General features: G+C 43.9%; 1 protein-coding gene across 5 annotated transcripts in view; it reads right to left on the bottom strand.

The window, feature by feature from the left end:
- MAGI1 (membrane associated guanylate kinase, WW and PDZ domain containing 1) overlaps positions 1 to 8009 on the bottom strand; it is a 616636-nt gene extending 608627 nt beyond the window's left edge. For 3 of the 5 annotated variants that reach the window (XM_044921244.1, XM_044921248.1, XM_044921255.1), the window contains exon 1: positions 7103 to 8009. In XM_044921244.1, coding sequence (XP_044777179.1) covers positions 7103 to 7415 — 313 coding nt within the window. In that variant the 5' untranslated portion in view covers positions 7416 to 8009. The remainder of the gene's footprint in view (positions 1 to 7102) is intronic. The other 2 variants (XM_044921251.1, XM_044921253.1) reach the window with 1 other exon arrangement.
- Between the last annotated feature and the right edge of the window lie 19512 nt (positions 8010 to 27521).

The following is a 27521-nucleotide window of genomic DNA, read 5'->3' as shown; positions in this document are numbered from 1 at the left end:
AAACCACTTAATTCCCTTTGGTGGATAGCATCAATTCTGCCATCCTAAACTAGCTGGGTAATGAATGCCAACAAGTGCAGCGGAGCCAACTCTATGCCATTGCATCATAAGGTCAAGTTAATCTATTTTTAAATAACATGGCCATTGGCAAAGGGTGGCCACTGGAAACAATGGACAAGTTGGGTTGCCTGTCCTTGCATTATTTTTTCTAAAAGCTGTGGAATGTTCTACAGTGTAACCTAAAAATACCCCGCAGAGAGTAGTCTTTTAGCATGAAGAATAAAAAGATTGATTTGGGGGCACCTGGGTGGCTCAGTTGGTTAAGCAACTGCCTTCGGCTTAGGTCATGATCCTGGAGTCCCGGGATCGAGTCCCACATCGGGCTCCCTGCTCGGCAGGGAGCCTGCTTCTCCCTCTGACCCTCCCCCCTCTCATGTACTCTCTCTCATTCTCGCTCTCTCAAATAAATAAATAAATCTTTAAAAAAAAAAAAAGATTGATTTTGAAAGTTTAAGTTAAAAAAAAAAGACGTATAAACACAAAGCACAATTTAAGAGCAAGAGAGGACAAAAATGAGACTGTTTTCTGCAGCAAAGACCTGATTTGCTGTTGGCTGGAAAAACTGTACTCAGGGACAATGGTACAAGAAAACGGAGGTAAGGTGTCATTCTTATGGATGCTGACATACAGCAGATCCCACATCAACAGAAAACAGAGAAGTCCCCCACCATCCTGCCTGCTCAGCATCTGAAATTTCACTTCTTAAACTCCAGCAAGAGTCAACAGGCAGAAATACTTCAATATAATTCATTAAGCCTTGTCGGTCATTTACTCATTTATAGCTCAGTACAAATTATTAGACACAGGGAATCAGCTGATTGGAAGATCTTGGAAGGGAAAATGAACATATTAGGATCCTAAATCAGAATAAAAGATGAACAGGGAGTAAAGGAGGAAGGATGTAGACGGCCTAGTCTGCACTTATCATACGAATGAGAAGCGACAAAGGAAAATCCATTCACGTGTCCAACAAATTTTAACGAGCACCTAGGATTTGCCGGGTACTGTTTTAGGCCCTGGGAAATAGAGGGGTGAACAAGTCAGAAAACCTTCTTGTTTTCACAGACCTTACATTCTAGAGGGAGGAGAGACAGACAAAAAAGAAGAAACAAGGGGCACCGGGCTGGCTCAGCAGGTAGAACATGTGACTCTTGATCTCGGGGTTGTAAGTTCAAACCCAACACTGGGTGTAAAGATTATTAAAAAAAATTAATTAATTAACTTTAAAAAAAGAAGAAAGAGAAGATAATGTGAAATTGTGACAAGGCCATGCAGTCACAAAGCAGGATGAGGGGATGGCATGTGACTCCAGAGCTGTCTTATATGGGGGTTAGTGGTATGCTGGGACTGGCTCATATTGGCTCTGGAGAATGGATTAAATGCATCTCTTCCCCAATCCAGATATGCTACAGATCTGAGGCTGGCCTCTACCAGAGCCGGTTGTTAACCATCTAGCAGCACACTACCATGAGAAGCTCAATGACCTTCTCTCTCTGAAGGGACACTAAGGAAAAGAATCAATCTTGTGACCATCTCAGGAGATGAATAAGCAAACCCAGAGACCCTAAAGCAGAATTCACGGGACACCAAGAAAGACAGGGCCCTGTGTTTTATTTTATTTTATTTTACTTTTTAAGATTTTATTTATTTTTTGACAGAGAGACGGCGAGAGAGGGAACACAAGCAGGGGGAGTGGGAGAGGAAGACGCAGGCATCCCATTGAACAGGGAGCCCGACGCGGGGCTCGATTCCAGGACCCTGGGATCATGACCTGAGCCGAAGGCAGACGCTTAATGGACCGAGCCACCCAGGCGCCCCAAGAGCCATGTGTTTTAAAATGAGAATGACTGGGGCGCCTGGGTGGCTCAGTCCGTTAAGCGTCTGCCTTCGGCTCAGGTCATGATCCCAGGGTCCTGGAATCGAGCCCCGCGTCGGGCTCCCTGTTCAATGAGAGGCCTGCTTCTCTCTCCCTCTCCCTCCCTCTCTCAAATAAATAAAGTTTTTAAAAAATAAAATAAAATGAGAATGTTACAGAGCTGTTGTAGTATATTCCAATTGGTCAAAATAGACACACATCAGAACAAAACACAAAAAGGCACAAAGAACTCTATTCAATTGTGTGTGGTCATAATTCCCTCATTACAGTGAGGGAAATGTTCTGGTGGTGGTGGTGTGGTTTTTAAGCTGTGTCTTATCTATTGTCCCTGCTCTGTCTAAAATGTGGGCAGTTTCAGCTTCTGGGCAATTTGCAAAACCAGACTTCACCTATGAAAATATGTAAGCATGACCTACGATATCACCACTTTGGGAAACTACAATCACACCATCTTAAGCTTTTGGAGTCAGGGTTACTCAAGGAAGTGCAGCATTTTAGGAGTGCAAAGGACCTCCAGGGCATGCCCATTTTATTTCTGGCATGAAAAAGTGAAGGAATGAAGAAACGTCGGCCGGGAGAGGGTGACTTGCCAGAGAGGACAGCACTAGCAGGCAAAGCTTGCTCCAGAGCCCAGGTCAGCTGCGCCATGGGTCATATTCTCAATGTCAGGCTGTGCCTTGGGACAGTGATTCTCAAAACTGTGCAAGCCTCCCAATCACCTGAGGGCTTCTTAAAAACTGCCCCACTGGCTCCGCCTCCGGAGCGGGGAGTGGCTAGGGATGGGGCAGGTCCAGGAATTTGCCTAACCAGTTCGCAGGGGACCCTATGGCCACCGGTGTGCGGGCCCTACTCTGAGACGCGCTGACCCGGGAATGAGGAGCCGGGGCTTTCGGCACCCAGCACAGCTGACCGCTGACCCCACTTCTGCCACTTGTGTGACTCCTGGAAAGGCTCCCCAAACTCCGAGGGCCTCAGTGTCTGACATCTGCGTCCAGGGGCGAGGAATAAAAAACAAAATGTCCATAAAGCACTAGCTTCGCCAAGCGCCTGGCACATTCTAAAGCAAGTGCTTAGCTTATATCCTATAACAAAATTAACTTAATTACCTTTTTTTCTTTTTCCACGTATCCTAGGATGGCTACAATTCAAACGACAGACAAGATTAAAGACTGGCAAAGATGCGGAGCAATTGGAATATTTTTGGCACCTATATTCATAAGAACGAAAAACGGTAAATAGTCCAAAGTCCAATGACAAGCAAAACTATTTTAAAAACTGGTGTGTGTATATATACATACCCGTACATACACACATAACGTACGATGGAATACTACTCAACAATAAAAAGGAACAAAAAGGGGTGCCTGCCTGGCTCAGCCGGTAGAGCATGTGACTCTTGATCGTGGGGCTGTAAGTTTGAGCCTCACGATGGGTAAAGAGATTACTTAAAAATAAATAAATATATATATATATATATATATATATATATATATATATATATACTTAAAAAAAGAACAATGACACAATATGAAATCTCCAAAATACTTGGAAAAAAGTCAGACACAAAAGACTACATATGGCATTATTTCATTTATATGAACTTCAATAATAGACAAAATTAATCCATGGTACAGGAAATCAGATAGCCTTTGCCTCTGGAGGAGGTGTGGGGAACTGACTGGAAAGGGACAGAAGGGAAATTTCTAGAGTAATGGAAATGTTCTATATCCTGATTTGGGTGAAGATAAAATGAACATAGGGGCGCCTGGGTGGCTCAGTCGGTTAAGCGACTGCCTTCCGCTCTGGTCATGATCCCAGAGTCCTGGGATCGAGCCCCGCATCGGGCTCCCTGCTCAGCGGGAAGCCTGCTTCTCCCTCTCCCACTCCCCCTGCTTGTGTTCCCTCTCTTGCTGTGTCTCTCTCCGTCAAATAAATAAATAAAAATCTTTAAAAAAAAAAAAAAGATAAAATGAACATATACATTTGTCAAAACTCATCAAACTATATACTACAGACCTGTCCATTTCACAAGTAAATATATACTTACAAAGTATAAAGTATATGCTATATTTTATACATAAATAATACACAAAGTAACATTTTTTTCAAAATTACATATTTTATGTAACATTTATATATATCTGTAAATATTTTTAGGCACTTTGTGACAAAAGACTGTCTTCCCCATCTAAAATGAACCAAGTTCTAGTGATCCCAGGGTCCTGGGATCAAGCCCTGAGTTGGGCTCTGGCTCAGCAGGGGGCCTCTTTCTCCCTCTGCCTGTAGCTACCCCCTGCTTGTGCTCTCCCTCTCTCTCTCTGTCAAATAAATAAATAAAATCTTAAAATAAATAAATAAAATAAAATGAACCAAGTGCAACCTGGTGGATCCACTTAGCTTCGTTCCTTCACAATCTAGTCCTACTTCATATAATACCATTTGCCACAGACTATTTTAGTCTGTGCATCTTTCCAGGGAGCTGCCATGAAATAGAAACAGCAGAATTTTCTCCCACAAGAAGACCGTGACATTTCCATACAGACGGCACCCAAAGTTCCCTCTGTCCCTGGGAGTGGCTAGCTCAGGGTGCAGACAACACAAAAGTAACATTTTCCTTTACCACATACCAAGGATGAGTCTATCTAATATGATTACAACACAGTAATGAAGACATAGTAAGAGCAATCCTGTCGTATAATTTAAATCATATTCTTGCTACGAAGGAGCCCGAAGACTAGTGAAATGCTTCCTAGTGCCATGTTTCTGTAATGAAGATGTTGGAAGAAGAACTGTGCCCATATAATTATCCCATAAAATAGTAGCTTTCACACTGTGGTGGATTCCAGCCACATCTTTATGCTATCCTGAGTAGAACAAGTAGATTTACACACACACACACACACACACACACACACACACACAAACGCATGCACCTGCTAGGAACAATCCTATGCAGCACACAGAATGGTTCTGGGTGAAGGGAAATAACATTTGGAGACAGTACCGTTTCCTTTCCATCCAGAGGGGTCTGATTCCAAACACACTTGATTATCTGACGCACCCTTCCTAAGTTCCATGATGAGGCACAATGCCTCTTGGATCTTTGATTACTGGTGGACAGAAGAGGTTCAGCCACACGCAGCATATTGCACGTTAAAAACAAGCCCCGATACAGGACCCACTAGACAGATAATAGACGGATAGGTCCTTCCGCCAACCCTTTCTCCAAAACACCCCTGCACCGAGACCTGTGGCTGCTCTCATCAAATGCTTTGACATGGTGTTTCCTCTACAGTTCTATTAAGTTCAAACAATCCAGGTACTGGCATTGAATTCATAATCCAGGTTCTGAACACCAAGAGCTAGGCTTAGAAATAAATCACTGGTCAAATTAAATTGAACATAGTAATAGCTCATCCTCATTGGGAACTTACTATGTGCCAGCCCCTGTTCTGCACACTTTCCACTTATTAGCTTATGTAATACCTAAATGAAAGCCAGGTTACAGATGAGGACACACTCTCAGGGAAAGGAGGTGTTAGACCTCAAGCAAAGCCTGGGGAAATGCACAATGAATGAGGCACAGTCTCTTGTATGGAAATGAGAAAAGGGGCCTAACTCATAGTTCAGAGTAAGTAAAAAGCTACAAAGTACACATTTAGGGGAGCCCAAAGGAAGAAGGGTTTGTTCAGATGCTGGAGGGCTTCCTGGAGGAGGTGTCCAAGTGGAAGATGAGGACATAAATGGCAGAAGCTTTTCGTAACTGTCTGTCTATCGCTCCCCAAACTACCAAAAGGCCTGATAATTCCTTCTACCCCCTCCTCTGTTTCATCTGGAACAGGCCTTTTTCCAAGGATCTGCTCAACCCAGCCCAGCCCTCCTTTCCTTTAACACATTCCTGCAGCTGCTGCTTGCCCTTCCAGGCCCTCAGGCACATATGGGAACTTCTCACCACACTCAACTTTGCCACCTCCTCTGGTGCTTTCATGGAGGGGAACCTGTGTCAGTACTTGGTGGTGCAAGTGATCCTTTAAGGGAATCAAGTCCTTCTCTGTTGGACTGATAATAGGGACAGCCTCTTGCCTGAACCAAACTGAGATGCAAGGGACTCCCCACCACCAGCAGTCATCAAAGATGTGGGTACTTCTCTATAAGCTTCTAAGAGAGGAATCTGCCTTCATTCCCTCCCCAGAAATCAAGCCCTCCAGTCCAGGAAGGTCATCCCGCCCTCTTCCTCCTCGGCTTGCATTAAGGACTCAAACCCTCACTTCTGATACCTGTGTGACCTTGGGCAAGTAACTTATCCAATGTCAATCCCGGTTTCCTTACCTGTAACCTGAGGTTTATAAAAACAACTCGCTCTCAGAATTGTGAATCAGAATAAAACAGCCAAGGAAAGCATTCAACACAGAATCTGGCACGTAGTAAGCCAACAGATAAGAGATTAGCTACCATTACCATTATCAACGATAACGATGGTGATGGTGGTGGAGGCAGCAAAAATTTGGGCTTGATTCGCGCGGACAGAAATACTCCTTCTTTCCCTCCCCCCACGCCTGGGGCTGGGCCACACGACCGAGACACATGCGTCATCCAGCTCCGGGGTGAATGCAGGATCTTCAGGCGGCGGGCACAGGAACCGCAGGGCGGTCGTACCCCAACCCACCTGGAGGGATGCCGGGTGAAGCCGATTTCGTGATGGAGGAGGTCAGTAACCACAGACCCCTCTTCTCGTTCATACCCATTCTCCCGGTCTGTGAACTGATAAGTGGGAAAGGAATGCAGTGGCTGCGCCTGCTGCATCACTCCCCAGAGGGGCCCGCAGACCGTCCACTTTGCCCCTGCCTCAGTTTCCCAACTCTCCTCCCCGCACAGGCGAAGCTGCGCTGTACTTGGTGGCTGAGATAACAGGTTGGCAAACCAGGCCTGGGAAAAGTCTCCCCGCTTCCCGGAGCAAATCCAACCCCCTCTTTCCAACGCAGGTGGGCAAACAACCCACCATCTCTCAACAACTTTGCTTATTTCACCACGACAGGGCGCACGGCCCCGACTTCCCCTCTAAGCTGCGCTCGGAGCAGGAACGCGGGAAACGGAGATGCGGCGGGGGGCACTCCGCAGGCCTCTCCCCGTTTTGCGGGCGCCTCCCGGAGGCGCGTCCCGTCTTACCTTGTCTGACGGCTTTGAAGGTGACGGCCTCCTTGCAGCTGTCGATGACTCCCAGCACATCATAGCGGGGCAAGCCGGACACCCGGATCCCCTGCACCTCCAGAAGCAGCTCCCCTTCGCCCAGCCGAGGGCCCTCGCCGCCGCCGGGAAGCCCCGCTGCTTCGGCCGCGGCCACCGCTCCGACATACGGAAACTCCCCATTCTCCGCGCCCCCCAGCACCGTCACCCCCAGCTCACCCTGGGGTCCCCGCTTTACGGTGCATTCGTGAACCTTGCTAGTCCAGTGGTTCTTCTTCTGGATCACTCTCGACATGATGCGTTACACCCCTCCTCCCCACCCCAACACAAAAAAATAATACAATGAGAGACAGGTGCCCCCACAGCACAAGCCCCCAGGCCCCCGCTCGTTCATGGGAGAGACGTCTCCCCCAAAATAACGCAACGGGAGAGAAACTTGGCAGCCTCGCTCCCCTGCACACACTCGCGCACTCAAGCCATCATAAAACAAACTTTCTGAGCTTCCCCGCGAGCCCTGCACTGGCGCCCGTGAGCTTTGTTTGCATTCCGGTGCTTCTCGGTCCACGTTCCGGCGCCCGATCGTTCTCTCCCGGACCAGAGTCCACTCAGCGCCGCTTGGGTTATTTTTTTTTTCCCTCCCTTCCTTCCTTTCTTGCCTCTTACAAATGCGGTGTCTCCTCTTTGCCTCCCGCCTGGCTCGCCTTTCCTCGCTGGCGGGCTGTTCCTGAGGGTGAGGGAAGCCCTTCCAGCCAGTTGCTGGGAGCCCTGGAGACGCGGTTGCCGAGCGGGGGTTGGGGGGGGACAGGAGGGAAGTGCCTGCGGCCCCTTTAAGCAGATACAAAGGCTCGACTTGTTTTGTTACAGTTCATTCTATTCCGCGCCGCCGAGCGCAGCGGCCGGAGAGAGGAGACGCGCGCGCATGCGCCCCGAGGCCGCCTGCCGGCCGGCCCGCCCCACCTCTCCTTCCCGGAGGGAGAGATTCCAGTGTGCTTCCCGTTGGGTCCTAAAACCGATCCTCCAGAACGCAATTTAGCCCCCTCCACGCACCCCTCTCATTCCTCCTTTTCTCTCCTTGCCCTGGAGTCAGCTAATCACTTGGGGGTAGGGGCATGTGCACGTGTTTTACTCCGACTGTTTGCAACTTTTGAAATAGGATCAATCTGGCTTTGGCATTTTAAAACCATTTCAAACAGGTGGGGGTTGGGGAGGCTCACACACTCACCCTCGCGCTCACACTCACGCACACACGCACGCACTCACGCCGGCCTAAGCCTCCTCACCGCCCTCGGCCAGTGGCTGGCCACGCTGTCGGTCACTCTGCCGGGCTTGTCCACCCCCGCCCCCACCCCCCGCGGTACTTCCCCCTAGTGCCCCGGAGCCGGACCGGACCTGGAGGCGCGCGCCTGCTCCTTGCCTGCCTGCGCCCACCGGTTCGGGTCCTGGAGCTGGGACTGCCAGTGTCTCTGTGACTCTGGGTCCTCTGGCCCCCTACCTGGGATCCCTGTGAACTTTGGGATACCCTTAAACTTTGGAGCCAACTTTTTAGGACACAGGGAAAACTATAGGCAAGGGAAAGAAGCCAAATGGCTAGAGGGGGTTCAAGTCTTCAACCTAAAAGGGACCTAGCCTTTTAACTGTCTTTCCAGCAAAGATTTCTGGAGCCAGTCATATGTCCCAGGCTCAAGTTCCTGACTGGAGCCGAGAATCTTCGGACGCGCCCCGGGACCAGGAGATTAGGATCACCCACTGGTCTGCAATCTGCACCCGCGCCCAGGCGCCCGCGGGGGCGGGGGCTAGGCAGCCACCTCTCGGAATTCACAGCCCGGGGATCGGTGCCGCCCTGGGGTGCGAGCCGAGCGAGTGTCTATCCCTGCTAGGTTTCGGAATGAGCTCGGGTGCTGCGGACAGAAAGAATACCCTGGACCGGGAAGGCTGCCCTCCCCAAATAGCCCCCAAATCGAGAGTCTCCTGAGCAATCTCTTTTCCTCAGTGATTTATAACATGTATGTTCATCAGTGGTCACAGAAGAGATTCCAAGTGCTAAACAAGGGAGGGAGGGGGAGAGACTCGGAAAGGATGGGATGCCGCTGTGGCCGGGGTTGAGAGCCCGGCTATGCTGTAGGTTCCAGCTGGTCCGATCTCTGTGTGACCTTGAGTAAGCTCCTTGACCCATCAGAGCCTTCCTCTCTCCCCTGCTAAGTAAGTATAACAATACCTTACAAGGTTCTTGGGAGTATTACATAGGAGAACACTTGTAAACTGCCCAGCTTGTAAAATGAATACTTGTAAAGTGGCATATAATAAAAACTTACATTAGTGGTAGTAGTAGTAGTAGTAGTAGTAGTAGTAGTAGTAGTAGTAGTAGTAATAGTAGTAGTAGTATTTGGAAAAACAATTAGGAAATCATTTGGGGTCTCATGTTAGATGATGATGATAATTCCCCCTCTTTCTTCTAAACCTTAAAATATATAGGCACACACTTAAATATTTTGGAAGGACTGTTTGTGGGGCGCTATTCTAAGCTAATAAAAATAAGGGAAGACTGTTGATGCTTCTCTCCTGGGATATTCAGAACTGAAAATCCCATTGCCTAGTATTTGTGCAAGAAGGAAGTGGCCAATTCTTCCTGGCTCTTAGTGAGGGAAATTTCATCTCCACTCTCTTTTCAAAGAAGCAGTTTGTCTCAAGTTTAACTGAATCAGAATGAGTGGGAGCTTTAAAACTTTATTCCCAAGCCCAATCACAGATCCATCCAATCAATCTCAGGAATGGGTGCTCTCCTCTGGACTTTTCAGATACCCCCTGCAGCGGTGCTGGTACACAACACTGAGGACCACAGGTCTAGCATCTTGATTCCTGAGCATTTTTAAAACACAGAACCTTTTGGAGAATAAACCTATGGTCCACATCATCCTCTAGAGTGTAAGCTCCAGGAGGGCCGGGAGCTTCGGCAGTTTGGTTTACAGACATGTCCTCAGTTCCTAGAACCATGTTTTGTTCCTAATCAATGCTCAAGTATTCGTTGAATGAATATCCCCATAAAAATGCACATTTTGGCATACCATCTTAAAATGGAGTCACAAATGCCCCTACAAATCACTAGTAAGCTTGACCTTGTGTGTTTTTCCCCTCTTCCCCGCTCCATATTTTAGTAGTCTGATTGCCTGCCAAGAATCCCCCACCTACCTGGAATCCGTGACTCTCTACCTCCCACCTGGAGCCATCTAAAGGATGAGGCCAAGTGCTTCACAGGTCCTCCCACGACAGCAGTACCATCTTCCTTCTCCATGATGCCAAGTGTCCCTGCTGCTGAGAAGGGGAAAGGACCAGGAATTTAGCATCCTTCAGATTTCAGATGTGGAATAACCCCCAGAAAAGAAGGGATACATGAGGGTACAGAGGGCAGAATGGAGAGAGGTATAGAGAGACACATTATAAACCCAGGAACATAAAAGAGGTAACTCGGACCTCCAAAGCGGCTAAAACCACCAATTTCCAGGTACTAAGTTTATGATGTTCCCAAACTTTCTGCTCCTCCTCTGATCCTTTCTATCTCCGCTGTTATGCCCAGTCCAGTTCCTGTGGCCCAGTCTAGAAGCAGGGCAGAAATCATATCTATCCTATCCAAACTTTGAGTTCTCAGCACCTAAACCCATGCCTTGCTTGGAATGTGCCCCATACACACTTGTTGAATGAGTATGTGAATGCATGGATCAAGTATGACATTAAACTGGGGCGCCTGGCTGGCTTAGTCAGTATAGAACATATGACTCTTGATCTCAGGGTTGTGGGTTCGAGCCCCACGTTGGGTGTAGAGATTACTTTTTAAAAAGTGTAACATTAAACTATAAGTATGTGACCTTTGACACAAAATCCATTTAGATTTGGTGACTAGAATTAAGGTATTTATAGATGGCTTTCTTGAAAGTAGATTTTTCTTGAACAGAGGTAAAATGGGATCTGAGTGTTTTGGCTTCTTTCACTTCTGCTATGACTTTGGCAATATATTCCAATGGAGAAAATAATACCACAAAATATCTAACTTTGAGACTTACCGTATGTGCCAGGATCATTCTGTGATTTAATCATCACAACAACTGTGCGAGGTAGGTATGACTTGGATTTTACGTGAATGAACTTGATTTTACAATTGAGGAACATGAAACAAGTAAAGAACTTGCTCCCAAGCATGGAAGCAACAAAGCTAGGATACCAATCCAGAGGCATAATCCAAAGTCCATACTCAGAACCACTGCACTGTGAAAGTGTAGGATATGGCCATCTGCCATTTAGCATATTTGGGGAATAGCATCTTTTTGGCTCCTGAATCTGCCACATAGTTTGTGCACCCTAATTAAGTCACCCTCCTATCTCTTCCCTATAATCTGATGGAATATGCTGTTCCACTCTGGAATCCAATCTCCTGTTCCCCATCCACAGACTCAAAATGAATAATGTACTGGGATGTAAAGAGGATTAATTTGCAAATATTTCTAAACTGTTTGGAGATCTGTGGGCTGTGGTACACAGGTGATGTGCCAAACATCCTTATACTATTATTGCACAAGCATTTCAACAATGAAATCTTAAGAAGCACAGTAGATTCAGATGAGAACTAAACTGTAACACACTAAACTCTACACAAATTAAGGTATTTTTTTTAAAGATTTTATTTATTTATTTGAGAGTGAGAGCACAAGCCGGGGGGGGCCTGCATGAGGGAGAGGGAGAAGCAGGCTCCCCGCTGAGCAGGGGTCCTACTGCAGGGCTTGATCCCAGAACCCTGGGATCATGACCTGAGCCAAAGGCAGGCGCTTAACCAACTGAGCCATCAGGCGCCCCACAAATTAAGGTCTCATTTTCATATAACTATTCCATTAAAGGGAAGAGAAAAAAAAACACAAATATAATATGTATGTCTCTCTTCTCTCTCCCAAATATGTTTCTTCCCAAAGTTTTCCAGTTGTGATTAAAGAAATTTATCATGGCAGTCTAAAGTGGCATTTTACTTCATTTTTCTGATAACGTGAGGATGGGAAATGAGTTGGTCAGCTCTGGGGCAAAGGAGGACATATAATCGGTTATCTTTTAATTTCTGAAGAACGCCATCAAGAGGCATAAATTATAGATATCAAGATAAATACTCTGTATTCAATAAGGTAACTGACTCCATACTGGTGATTTAGAGCGGAAGACCAACAGAGAAGGTTGAAGCCATTAGTTGAGAAAGAAGGGAAATGGCAATGGGAGCCATTTTCCTAGTCATCTGTGGGAGGCACTTTTATGATTTACTTGATAACTTGTTCTTTTCCGCACAGGGGAGGCAGATGGGTGGTTTTCTCTGACTGTAGTACTCCTGCCTTCAATACTTCCAGATAGGCAAGAATAAATAAAATGGTAATTCTTAGGATCTTTCAAGATACCACACATGAACTATTCTTTTAATACCCCAGAAGAGTAACTTCAGGAAGAGGGTCTAATCCTGGCTACTGTTGTAGTTTGCTTCTATGTGAAAAATAAATACTGATAACTACAAGATTTGAAATTTGATGTTGGGTTTGAGGAGCCAAGAGAAACCCAGGAATTTATCATGGGAATCTCCCTTAAAATTTCACAAATGTTTCACTATATAAAACACAAAGTATCATCAGGCATAATTCCCCCCAAAATACACCTGTTGATAGTGTTAATTTCCTTGGGAACAGGATATTTGCATTCTTTGATAACAGACATGTGTATCTCCTTTCTATTTCCCACCAACTCTGAAAATATAGTCACTGGAGTATGGTAGATGCTTAAATAATACAGGATTTTATTGTTGAAGTTGTTCATGCTCTATATTTCTTCTTTATTTTAGATCTTTAATAGTTGACTGCTCTAAAACAGAACTGAATGAGAGAAGAGGAAAATATACTTTGAAACCGAGGGTGGGATGCCCATATTTTTTGTAAACGAATGTTTCTGTCTTTTGACATTGCTTTTTTAAAAAGATTTATTCATTTATTATTTTTTTAAAAGATTTTATTTATTTATTTATTTGAGAGAGTGAGACATGGTGGGGGGGTGGGAGGGCAGAGGGAGAGGGAGAAGCAGACTCCCCGCTGAGCAGGGAGCCCGATGCGGGACTCAATCCCAAGATCCTGGGATCATGACCTGAGCAAAAGGCAGATGCTCAAACGACTGAGCCACCCAGGTGCCCCTATTTATTTATTTAGAGAGAGCGAGAATGCACACGCATGAGCGTGAGGCAGGGGAGAGGGGCAGAAGGAGAGAATCTTCAAGCAGACTCTCCGCTGAGCAGAGAGCCCAACACAGGGCTTGCTCTCATGACCCATGATGTCATGACCTGAGTTGAAACCAAGAGTGAGATGCTCAACCAACTGAGCCACCCAAGCGCCTGCCCCATGGGATGTCCATATTTTTAAAAATACCCGAGTAATATTCATTTTTGCAGAACAATTTAAAAAACAGATAATAAAAAGGCAGCATTAAGTTTAGTCATTTGAATTTATATTCCCAAGAGGTAACTTTTTACATATGAGTGTATCTTCTCCTGGACTTTGACCAATACAAACACACATACATGCACACACACACAATGTCTACTCTCTTAAGTTCTCTCTCTTTCCACTTGAGATTTATAGTTAATTTATGGAATAAAGTAATCCTTTTTATGTTTTTCCACTCACTGATATACTATCCACTTCCTGTTTGTAAACATAAACCTGTATTTATCACTTCCAGTAGTTCAACAATATTTTTTGTTTGTTTTTCAATAACATTTTATTCTTTCAGTGTTCCAAAAGGTATTTAACCAATGCCCTGTTAATGATCATTTAAGATTCTGAGTGGGCCTAAAGTAATCATTTGTATCAGGATGATTTGGTTACCAGTGACAGAAACCCAGCTGAACTAGCTTAAGCAAAAAAGAAGTGAATTAGCCCATGAAACTTGGAAGACCAGAGATGAAACTATTTTTCAGCACTGCTCGATGAAGAGGCTTGAAGCCATGCTCTTGGCTTTCTCCCCCTGAGTCTCTTGGCTCTGCTTTCCTCTGTTGCCCTCATCCCCTCCTACCACATACAGATTGGCCTTCTCCTGACAGCCAGGAAGCCGCTTTGACTATGCAAACTTAGCAATCCCAGAAGAAAGGAGATTTTCACTCACAGATGGAAAAAGCAATCAGGGAAATTTCAGTCTCTATTAAAGCTTTCAGTTTCAATTGTTCAGAGTTCAAGTAGAGTCTGCCTACCTTTCAGTGGCTTTGACAATAAACACAAGTGAGTCACAAACATCATTAGCTGCCTGATCAAGCCTGGCCAGGGTGTGTGTGAACTTGGGACTAAAGAAACCTCATCAAGGTGGATTCCTCTGTAGGCTTTTATCATGATCCCCTTTTCTACAGTGACCTCAGAGTTCCAAGAATTCAGACAGTTGTAGGAATTTGATTCCAACCAAAGCTGCAGTGGTTGGCCCAGGTTTGGGAACAGTGCAGGATTGAACCCTTTACAAAGGAAGCCAGTCAGGTGTGAGACTTGTTTAATACAGATACACTGTTAAACTACCTAACATCAATTTCAAATGTTCTGAAGTGAGTTTTTCTGGGGCAAAACTAAAAAAAGAATTAAATATTCCAAGATGGCCATGACAGTTGGCAGATTGTTTCCATTCATTCCTTCCTTCGTTCAACAAATGTTGATTAAAGACTTATTTTGTCAATCCTTCTGGGCACTGATGGTATGGAACTAAGTGACATACTTTTTTTTCCTGGAGGAAGCTTGCCTCCTAACTGGATACTGGAAGAAGAAAACAGACCAGGGACGCCTGGCTGACTCTGGAAGTAGAACCTACACCTCTAGATCTTAGGGGTTGTGAATTCGAGCCTCACGTTGGGAATAGAATTTACTTAAATAAAAAAAAAAAGGAAAGAAATTCAAAAGAAAAAGAAAAAAAAAAAGACCAATTCAAAACTGTTTGGTTAAGTTCAGTGACAGGGAGCCCAGGGTGATCCTGAAGAACATCTTTTTTTTTTTTTTTTAAGAGAAGGAGCAATGGAAGGGGCAGAGGGAGAGGGAGAGAGAGAACCCTAAACAGGCTCTACACTCAGTACAGAGCCCGACAGGGAGCTTGATCCCACAACCCCAAGATCATGACCTGAGCAAAAACCAAGAGTTGGAGGCTTGACCACCTGAGCCACCCAGGCGACCCCTAAAGGACATTTTATAAAGGAGGATTATCATTTGTATCCATAAAGCACAACTCTGTCTTGCCACAAAGCTGATCCAACAAACTCTAGGTGGGGTTTGAGAAGATGACTCAGGATAATAAAGCAATCTGGAATCTGAGCAACCTTGCTCCTTGAACTGTGCCATCTTTGGAAAATTGTTCCCCAGAAAATCTTGTAGCCAGATGAATGAGGACCCAAAAAATGTATTATTCACTTTCCAAATTTAGCACGTTCCTAGAATTTTAAAGTCATTTTTATGGACTGTTGCCCAGGTGAGGGGAGCCTTAGCCAAACCCAGAGTGGTTATGAGCAACAGCCCCCTCCCCAGGGAGTCAGTGCCCAAATTTGGAGTCCTTGTATCCAGAACATTCCTGGCACTAACTGGCTGAGAAATTCAGCATGCCTGAGTTTGGGTACCCCAAGGATTTTACATGCTGCAGGGAACTGCTGAATTAAGCTAAGTGTTGGAAGACACTGCAGTTTTAATTATTAAGTTAGCCCTCTGCTTTAGCAAAAACACAAGTTGGCATATGCCTGGGAATGTTTCCCCTTCCAAACTCACAGCATCTGCATTTTTCAGATGTTTGACCTTGATCTTGTGACCTTTCCTCTAGAATCCTGAGAGTTCTGGGAACACTCAGAGCAGAAACTGGACAGATAGCAAATCTTTTTTTGTTTTCTTTTTTTTTTTTTCACCTAAATCCTCCATTACCCTGTTTCACAGTAGACCCAACTTCCCCTTCAGTTATTAATTTTATTTTAACATATCTCAGTGTGACTTTACTTTTTTAACTGACAAAACTAAAGCCCAAACTAAAGCCCAAAACTATTAAAGCTATACGATCCTCTTGCTAAGGCAACCTGACATTTCCTGATGCTGTTCAACAGATAGCTGAGACTCTTCTCTAGGAGAGTGTTTTCAAACTTTTTTGAAAGGCTGTTCAGAATAAGAAATGCATTCTGTTTCGCTACCCAGCACACATACACATATATACATATGATTGAAACTAAAGTTTCATGAAACCGTATTTCTCTTTGCACTGTGTAAGGGGAATCTGGCCCACAGCCAGATCTATTCCTTAACCTTTCTCTGTAACACCAATGAGCTAAGGACAGTCTTACATGTTTAAATGACTGAAAAACAAATCAAAAGAATAATATTTATGTTGAGACATATTTACAGAATGTCTTGAACTCCTCTAAATCTTTGCATTTATTATCTCATTAAATCTTTACACTAATTTGTCTTTGTGTTAATCAAAATCATGACTGATAGAAATGGTTAACAAAATAGAAATTGGTTAACAGTTTTTGGGTGTGCTGGGTATTTTGGTAAATGCTTTGGATGATGCATTTATTTAATCCACTCTACTCCATGAGGCAGGGAGCATTAGGATTCCCATTTTACAGATGAAGAAACAGAGGCTTAACCAGGCTGGGTAATTTGCACAGGATCACACAACTAGGAAGTTTCAGTTGGGATTTGATCTTAGGCTTCTCTGCTTCCAGATCTGTAATTTTTACTGCTCTTGGGGTTTGCAGCCTTTGACCACAACTTGACACATAACATGGGCCCAGTGCATATTTGAAGAGTGAATGAATACGTGCACAAATGGGTGAAGGATGCAGGGATAGAATGATAGTCTCTTATGATTTTGACCAACTATGGGAACACAGATAAATTAGGTGATTGCTCGGTGCTTTAAAAAGCAAGCAAACAGGGTACCTGGGTGGCTCAGTTGGTTAAGCATCTGACTTCCGCTCAGGTCATGATCTCAGGGTCCTGGGATCGAGCCCCAAGTCGAGCCCCACATCAGGCTCTGCACTCAGTGGGGTGTCTGCTTGAAGATTCTCTCTCTCTCCCTGTGCCCCTCCCCCTGCTTGCACACACACTCTCTCTCTCTCTAAAAATAAAATAAATAAATCTTTTTTTTTTAAAGCAAGCAAGCAATGTAAATGTCTCATTTATCAAATGCCAAAAAGTGCATGTAAATGCTTTCAATACCTTTTCTCATTTGACCCTCACAATGACAGTAGGAGGCAGATGCTATCCCTATTTTGCAGAAGAGACTGAAGTTCAGAGAGGTTAAGTACTTTGCCTAAGATGACACGACCAGTATTCAGGCCCGGTGTGACTAACATCATATTTTTATTTTTATTTTTTTTAAAGGTTTTATTTATTTATTTGACACAGAGAGACAGCGAGAGAAGGAACACAAGCAGGGGGAGTGGGAAAGGGAGAAGCAGGCTTCCCGCGGAGCAGGAAGCCCAACTCGGGGCTCGATCCCAGGGTCCTGGGATCAAGTTCCATGTTGGGCTCCCTGCTTAGTGGGGAGCCTGCTTCTCCCTCTCCTGTTGCCTGCCCCTCCCCCTGCTTGTGCACGCTCTCTCTCTCTGTCAAATAAATAAATAAAATCTTTAAAAAAATAACTATAATGTTTTATAATAACACATTTCTCTATCAAAAAATTCAAAACCCAAGGTGGAAGAAGTAGAGGAGGTATAGAGATGTCTTTCAGTACATTTGATATGAAGACTATGTTATTAAAATGTTGTATAATCTTTGCAAATTTTCTGTAAATCTAAAATGATTCGAAAATTAGCAGTTTGGGGCACCTGGGTAGCTCAGTCGATTAAGCATCTGACTTTGGCTCAGGTCATGATCTCAGGATCCTGGGATCAAGCCCCGCATCGGGCTCCCTGCTCAGCGGGGAATCTGCTTCTCCTCCTGCCCCTCACCCCGCTCATGTTCTCTCTCTCTCTCACTCTCAAATAAATAAACAGAATCTTTTTTAAAAATAGATAAATAAAATTAACAATTTATTTATAAAACACTGAAGCACATGAAAAATGTTTAATTTGTCAGCAGGGAAATGCAAACCAAGACCACACTGGGATACTACTATACACCCACTAGGATGGGTAGAATTTTTTTTTTAATGGAAAATTTTCAAATGAAGATGTGTAGAAATTGGAAACTTATACATTGCTGGTGGGACTATAAATGATGTAGACACTGTGCTAAACAGCTTAATTGTCCCCCAATAAGTTAAACACAGAGTTACCGTATGACCCAACAATTCCACTCCTAGGTATATATGACCCAAAAGAATTGAAAATAAGTGTACAGGGGTGCCTGGGTGGCTCAGTCGTTAAGCGTCTGCCTTCAGCTCAGGTCATGGTCCCAGGGTCCTGGGATCGAGCCCCGCATTGGGCTCCCTGCTCAGTGGGAGGCCTGCTTCTCCCTCTCCCACTCCCCCTGCTTGTGTTCCCTCTCTCGCTGTCTCTCTCTCTGTGTCAAATAAATAAATAAAATCTTAAAAAAAAAAAAGAAGTGTACAAACAAAAACTTGGACATGAATGTTCGTAGCAGCATTCACAATAGCCAAAGGTGGAAACCACCCAAATGTCCATCAACAGCTGAAATGGATAAACATAATGTGGTTATCCATACAATGGAATATTATTCAGTTATAAAAAGAAACAAAGTACTGATACATATTATAACACAGAAGAACCCTGAAAATATGATGTCAAGTGAGGGAAGCTGAATACAAAAGACCACATATTCTATGATTCCATTTATATGAAATGTCCAGAATAGGCAAATTCATAGAGGAAGTGAATTAGTGGTTATAAGGAGGCAAGGAATTGAGGGGAGCAGGAAGAGAAGTGCTGTGAATGGTTATGGGATTTCCTTTTGGGGTGAAGAAAATGTTCTAGACTTAAATAGTGCTGATGGTTGCACAGCACTGTGAATGTATTAAATGCCACTGAATTGTATGCATTAAAATCATTAAAAGGGTGAACTTTATGTTATATGAATTTTACTTAAATTAAAAAAATACTCTGACAGCATTTAAAAAACTGTGATATACTAAAATTATATAGTGCTGGAGTATACAATATAACGTACAAAGCAAAAATTTTAAATATTCCATGAAAACCAGTGTTCAGTACTCACCTTGCTGCAGAGCATGAACTTTCATAACTGGCAGCTCTAGAACCAAAGCCTTGTGCTGTCCCATATGGTGACATCCTTAGGCAAGTTTTATACCCTATCTGAGATTCACTGTCCTCGTTCATAGACTGTGTATGATTGCTGTTAGCCATGGCAAAATGCTCCTTCTATAAGTTGTCACTTAGCCTAAAAATGATGATGATGGTGAATATATACTTCCTTCTCTTTTTCCTTTGTATCTTACTGAGTGTTGCTGACCTACCTAGTGATCATTACATTAAAAGCAAAATGATCTGGTTTGGGGGGATAATAATCACATTTTTATATGCATACGTGGCTTTCTACACCCTAGGATAAGTATCCTGTGAACAGGTCTTTAAAGTAGTTTCCAAAGGAGAATAGCAATCCACTATAACTATTATGCTGGGTTTTGTTGAAATTTAGGCTAAATTGCTGTTACTAAAATTTCTAGGATGGTCCCAAGCTGTTATTAAGTAAGAATAATCATGTAATCTAGGAGTTGATAGAACAGACTTTATTAAGAAAAAAGAGATGTACTTTTCCTTCCCTTCCCCTTGAGGATAACTAAGCTGTCACTGTGAATATCTAGACTGCTATTTCTTCTTCTATTTGCATACTGCATCCTCCCAGGTAATTTATGGAGCAAATCCTAACGCAGCTCCTGAAGAAAGCCTATAGCTCCTTAGTGTCATCAGTAACAGAAAGGCCAAAACATTTAAAGAGGCAGAGGGAATGTTCCGACCCAAGACTCTCTGCCCTACACCATACACAACTCTTCCACCCACACAACTCAGCCTTGTAAGGAAGACAGTGACACTTCCAGAACCCTGCCCTCTAGTGTCTGCTCCTTTTCCTCTCCGGCTCTCCAGGGAGTTGAGGAATGCTGGAAAGAGCCGCAGGGTTTGGCTTTCAGTTGGTCAACCCCGACCCTGATTTCTCTATGGGACATTTTCAATCTCCGTTCTTGGCGTGGAACCACAGCACGACAGAAGCTGCCAGCTGAGTGAATATTCGTCCAAGGTTGCGAGGAGGGGGGTGGGGGGGAGTCACATGGATATCTGAGGCGGGAAGGATTGAACAGAGTTCCCATCCCTGCTCATACATTCTCGTCTTACTGACAACTGTAATGAAGTTTGACTCATTGCCCTACTGGATTAAAACCATCAAAATAGCAGGGGGAATGTCAAGTGAGGGAATACTCACTTACAATAAAGAATACTCTGTATTCTTTATTTGACTCCTCGAACTAGGTGAAATGTCCTATACTCATTTTAATGGCATCTATACTTTTTATTCAGGCATTCATTCCTTCCAAACTATTGACTGAGTGCCTACTATGTACCAACAATTTTCTGAGCGCTGGGTACTGATTCAGCCTTTCATTCAAGAAATATTGATTGTGGGCGCCTGGGTGGCTCAGTTGGTTAAGCGACTGCCTTCGGCTCAGGTCATGATCCTGGAGTCCCGGGATCGAGTCCCACATCGGGCTCCCTGCTCGGCAGGGAGTCTGCCTCTCCCTCTGACCCTCCCCCCTCTCATGCTCTCTATCTCATTCTCTCTCTCAAATAAATAAATAAAATCTTTAAAAAAAAAAAAGAAATATTGATTGCGTGCCTAATACATGTCAGGCATTTGAGCTACAAGGGGAAAAGTAGGCAAGTAAATGGACAAAGGCTCCACATTCTCATGGAACTTACATTTTAGTGGAGCAATACAAAAATGAGAATATAGTCTTTGAATAGCATAGGTACTACGCAATGGGGAAAAAGGCAATTGTGAGGCCCACACTGGGCTGTTATGTATAAGGGGATCGGGGAGGCCTCTTGGCTAAGTTCGTATTTGAGCAGCAACCCGATGGAAGTGAGAGCATGGATTAAGGGGATGTTCCGGAGACAGTGTTCCAGGCAGAGGGAACAGCAGGGGCAAAGCCCCGAGGTGGGCGTGTGGTTTGGCAGGCAAATACAGAGGTGAAAACAACAGACTGTGGAATGTAGAGCTCCACGGTTGTGGAGACAGATAGGAATCAAACATCTCCCAAATAGATGTCGAAATCCAAAGGGACCTGTGTACCAAGAGGAATACACAGATGGGGCTGGAAGAGCCTATAAAGACACCTGATCAAATCTGAGGGAAGGATTGATTCCTTCAGGGAATGTGGTTTAAACTGAAATCCAAAGAAGAAGGAGACATTAACTTGGTGGAGGGGACTGAGACTCTGGGGTATTAGGGAGGGTATTTCCTGTACAGGGAACAGTATGTGTTCAAAGGGGTGGAAGGGGACAGGGCTAGTTCAAAGTTATGTAAGATCCAGACGTCTGCCTTGCGGAGAATGAAGAGGAAAGCATCCTCGATAAGCTGGAAGATACAAGCAGGGGACAAATCAGCCAGGTCTCTACAGTTTGTAATGACTTAACTGTTGAAGTAACGACACTTACTGTCTGCCTTTCCTGCTGGAGCAAGTTCCAGGGGGGTTGGGACCCTGTCTTGTTCACTACTGGGTCCCCCGCTCAGGCCCAGGATGTGGCCCAAGGCCATGGCACGGTTTCTATTTACCCACGGGCTGGCTGGCTTGCTGACATCTCTGGCCATCCAACCACAAACCAGCCTCAAGAGTGACGCTGCAGCCTACATTTTGTGTACAGCTGGCTCTGCCAGATTCAGGGTTTAGGAAAGGCCAAGCAGTACTCAGAGCTGTGACTTTTGTCTCAAAGTCATAACTTGACCGTGACATTGGACAACTCCTCCCACTGAGCAGCAGAATCCAAATGGCACTTTTCTACCTTAGCCGCACTGAGATGGGGCAGGGTTCTCATCTCGACTTGGCCATCATGCTCTTCTTGGATGGGCACTCATGTGCGTGGTATTAAAGAGCACGACTGTCAGGAAAACAATCCTGTTCTTTTATTTCAAGAACACACGTGGTATTACTTAAAAGATACCTGACGCCTGCCCAGTGGACTGATTGCCAAGACCTCTTCGCTGCGAGGGAATAAAAAGGGTAACCACTCTGGGACCAAGTGCAGAGAGGTAGCCAAGTCCTCATTGTGTAAGCCTGAAGATTAACCTGTTGGAGACCGTTCCTCGTACTCGTCTTCTCAGCCTCCACTTCCCCCTCTCCTCCTTCCCAGCAGCCCTCAACTTCCATTGGAGGATAGCTGTGGTTCTGGGGACGTGAATGGTATCCTTCCCAGGGCAGGCACAGGTAGCCCAGGTGCAGCGACAGGTCCACTCAGTTCACCTGGCCATGGTCCCACGTGACCCCGGGGCCTTGCACGTGGAACGCTGGGACGGACACTCCCTTCGTTCTGGGCTGTGTGGTGGCCTTGCAGATAGGGGCCTGGAGCAGCGGTGGCCATTTTTGCCACCCGTCTGTCGTTGCCCCCCTGGGGCCAGTGCTAATTCAGAGGAGGCCGGAGCTGAGCGAATTGAAAGGAAAGAGCAGTGGAGCCCCAAAACACTGTGGACCTCACAATCAGATCGTATCTGAATTCCGCCCTGTTTTTGGACTCTTCCATTAAGTGAGTACATACATTCTGTGTGTTGTTTAAACTGAGACTTGGGTAACCGGCGGCCATGTCGTCATAGAAAATAAGGGTGATGGAAATCCAGAAACAATGTTCTGTTCTCTAAAAATAGAGCTGCATGTAGGAAATCAGAATATGGTGGAACTTCTGCAAGCTCCATCTTCTCAGTTTTTTTAAGTGAAATCTTCCAAGAGTTAATGCCTTAAATAGGTTTATGAAATTTTGAATAAGTAAAAATGCATATGTTTTCTTTAAAAATGCCAACAGTAGGGCGCCCCGGTGGCTCAGTCGGTTAAGCGTCTGCCTTCCGCTCAGGTCACGATCTCAGGGTTCTGGGATCAAGTCCCATGTTGGGATCGAGTTCCATGTTGGGTTCCCAGCTCAGTGGGGAGTCTGCTTCTCCCTCTGCCTCAACTCCCTCCTGCTCCTGCCCCCACTCCCCCAAGCTCTCTCTTTTTCTCCCTCTCAAATAAATAAATAAAATATTTTCTAAAAATGCCGACAGTATGAAGGGTATACAGTAAAATGACAGTCTCCATCCCCTCATCTCAGCTCCCCTCCTCAAAGGAAACATTTTAACCACATATTTTAACTTACTGTGTATACCTCCTAAGAGATTCTGTACATAGAGCTCCCTTTTTGTTTACAAAATGGTGTTATGTGCTGTCGGCCTCTTGCTTAGAAATACATCTCAGAGTTTATTCCATATCAGAAAATATTTCAGCTGCTTCTTAAGTATGGCAACATGGCAAAGAATTTTTTGTTCTTCATTTCATTGTTACCTGCGAACAGGGGGAGTAATTAAGCTTGTTTAATCAGTGTAGTGAAGCAACGATAGCAAATACCTTCACAGGCTTCTGAGGAAATTCATTTAAAATTAGTAAACAGCTCCAAACTCTCCCATTTTTTGGTTTTGTAATTTATTAAACCAAGCTCCTTTAAAAAAAAAAAGATTTTACTTATTTAAGAGAAAGAGAGGGAGGGAGTATGAGCAGGGGGCAGGGGCAGAGGGAGAACCAGACTCTCCCCTGAACAGGGAGCTCAATGTGAGGCTTTATCCCAGGACCCCAGGATCATGACCTGAGCAGAAAGTAGATGCTCAACCAGCTGAGCCACCCAGGCGCCCTAAACTAATCTCCTATAGAGAGTTATTTAGGTTATAACAAAGCTGCAACAAACGTTGTTATATATGTTACTTTGAAAACTCTATGAAATGTTCTAAACAATAGTCTATATAAATATAGGCTGCTGAACCAAAAGTTTTAAATTTGGGACCCTAAGCAAAAAAACTCAAAATCTGGTTTTTGTTGGCTTTTTTTTTTTTTTTACATTTAACACTTTTTGTCCCCTACAAATAGATGGACTCCTTTTTCTCATTCATTGGCCCACCCATTCATTTATACAACAGATATTTATTAAGCACTCAATATTTGCCAGGGAATGTTTTGGGTTCTTACCTCAAAGGCCTAACAACTAACATGATATGTTCATTTGAGAAGAAGGTGGAAGGTCCAATGAATATACAGTCCTCTGTAGTTATTTAGACATAATAATATCTAAGGGACTTTGGTTGTAACAGCTTCACACTTACTTCAGTACAAACCAACTCAGGCTTGGACCTGTATCAGAAGGGGTCATTTCTGTGCTAGATAATTCAATATTTCTAAGTGAAAAAAGCAAGGAACCAACAGCACCTTTTTTTTCTTTCTTTTTTTATAATTTAAATTCAATTAATTAACATATAATGTATTATTTGTTTCAGGGGTACAGGTCTGTGATTCATCAGTCATACATAATACCCAGTGCTCATTACAAGACTTCCCAATGTCCATCACCCAGTTACTCCATCCCCTCACCCCTCTTTCTCCCCTCCAGCAACCCTCAGTTTGTTTCCTATGATTAAGAGTCTCTTATGGTTTGTCTCCCTCTCTGGTGTCTTTCTAAAGAGAGCCTTCCACATGATCCCTTACAGCAAGAAACAGCCCCTGGCCTTTCATTCAGCATGAATGCCCTCGCAGCTTCCCTGCAGCCCTCACTTCCCCACCGAAGCTGATTGGATCAGGGGAAGGCAAGGAACTTAAAGACAGTTGGCTAGTGGCCTATGAGCTGGGCTGGTTCTAGAGCTTTGTCTAATAGGAATGATGGTAACAACATTGCACCAATCAGATTCTCTCTTTGAGGTGAGCTACAGAGAAAACAGAATAAATGTTTAGCTATGAAAGCAAAACCCAGAAGACACTAGAGGATGAGTCATGTAACTGTTGGGGTCCTGTAGTCAAGGCTTTCCAACTCGATGAGGAAACCAGGTTAAGTATTCTACCTTAATACTAGGGCAATATTTCTCAAACTTGAGCAGGCAGTCCTTGCTTCTGGACTCTTCCATTAAGTAAGCACATATGTTCTGTTTATTGCTTAAATTGAAACTTCTGTTATTAGTGGCCGAATCATCCTACGTGGTAAGGTCAATGGAAATTCAAAAACAGTTTTCTGTCCTCCCCTGGTGGGTCTGTTAAAACACAGATGATTCTTCCCCCACCAGAATTTCTCATTCAGTGGATCTAGGGGTTGGTGCCAAGAATTTACATTTCCAACAAATTGCTAGTCTGTGCTGATGCTGGTGATCCAAGGACCACACTTTGAGAACCGCTGCTCTAGAGAAATCTCCCATCTATCCAAGTCTCTGTGAAGTATAAGGGTCCTGTTCTTACCATTAGGCCAGAGCATTCCATTTTCCAGATCCCTGTGAAATAAGTGTACCACAAAGCTGATAACCCTGATTGCCTTATTTTTCTGCAGGTCCTTATAACATCTCCACATTATATGAGCTAATATGAGTGAATCCTTAGCACAATATGAGCCTAACAGCTAGAATATAGTCACAGTTATCATTTATTGAGACCTTACTCTGTACAGATAGAAATCATCCAATAAATGATAACTAGATGTTCTCTCAGGAATTGCAATGAGTCTTATAAATATTCTATCCCTAAATTCATTACTACAATATTATTTATTTTGTATTTTTCTTTTTAAACATGTTTAATTTCCTCTCAATTCTTACCATCAAGTATATAAGAAGCAATTTTGTCTCAGAATTTGCAATTTTCTTTACAGGTGCAGTGTTCCATTCCATTATAGCCTCAAAAATATTAAAACTCAGAAAATAAGAAGCATTGCTAACAAAATGAGACTGAATTCTTCCTGTGACCTACATACACTGTTTCTGACCAATTAGTACATTATTACAATGTCTTACCTACGAGGAAATCTAAGATCACATTTATTACAAACAGAAGTAGGAAAATCTATTCGGAGTTAGTTTATATCAGGCCTCATCCTTATAATCTCAGGTCTCATTCTTCATTTTCTGTTTATGTCTTTTGTCATCTTTAAAAGGGAATATTTATTTTATGATTATTTGTTGTGTTTGTCCTCCAGTGGACTCTGAGCTTCCTGAGATCAGCAAGGGGGTCCATTTGTCCATCAATTTTTTCTTGGTGCCTAAAACACATGACAGGTATGCAGTAAATATTGGTAGATATTATGGACTCAGTGTTTGTGTTCCCTCAAAATTCTAACCCCAATGTGATGGAATTCAGAGGTCGAAACTTTGGGAGATAATTAGGTCATGGAATAGAGGTCTCATGAATTGAATTAGTGCCCATATAAGAAGGGGTCAGATTGCTCCCTTGCCCACTTTCCACCATGTGAGGATACATGGGAAGAGAGCAGTCTACAGCCCAGAAGGGGCGCTCTTCAGAACCCGACCATGTGGCACCCTGATCTTAGACGCCCAGCTTCCAAGATTGTGAGAAATAAATTTCTGTTGTTTATAAGCCACCCAATTTATGGTACTTTGTTTCAGCAGCCCAAGCAAGACTAAGATCAGAACTGAATTCATCAGGCCATATATCTATTATTAAAATGTACTAAGGCAAGGGTTAGTTAAGATAATAAAATTAAACTAAAATAAAAACATGAACATAATTAAAGTAAAATAATAAATTGAAAATACAAAAGCTCATTTAGTAATCCAGTAGAAAGGAAGGAGAAGTGACATGGCTAGGAATTTCTTTATTCATTCTACTGATAGGAATACTTCCTGCGAAGGGCAAATGATTTAGTTTGTTCCATCCATGAAGTAAGGCAACCACCTTCACAGACTTCTCAGGAAACAATCCATTTAAAATGATTGTGTTGGGTGCCTGGGTGGCTCAGTTGGTTAAGCGACTGCCTTAGGCTCAGGTCATGATCCTGGAGTCCCGGGATCAAGTCCCACATTGGGCTCCCTGCTTAGCAGGGAGTCTGCTTCTCCCTCTGACCCTCCCCCCTCTTGTGCTCTCTCTCTCTCTCAAATAAATAAATAAAATTTTTAAAAAATAAAATAAAATAAAATGATTGTGTTCTACATACTGTAAAAGAAATGTAAGGGAGCCCATAATAAAAATGACAGTCTGATACACCAAAATGGCTCCTTTCATCTCAAGACCTTGAGGCATTTTGCAAATGATAATTATCTCTTACATCATCCCCTCTGATATAAGAATTATTTTCTGCATTTATAACTGAGCCTACATAAAATTATTTCTCCCAGAGTCCCAAGTCATGACGGCTCTCTGAATCCCTCACCTCCTGATATACGTTTAAGTTAGCACATAAATCACATTG

This window comes from Neomonachus schauinslandi, chromosome 1 (assembly GCF_002201575.2).
Source record: "Neomonachus schauinslandi chromosome 1, ASM220157v2, whole genome shotgun sequence".
Classification (NCBI taxonomy): Eukaryota; Metazoa; Chordata; class Mammalia; order Carnivora; family Phocidae; genus Neomonachus; species Neomonachus schauinslandi.
Note: the sequence above shows the minus strand (reverse complement) of the source record. Positions and strands in the feature narration are given on the sequence as shown.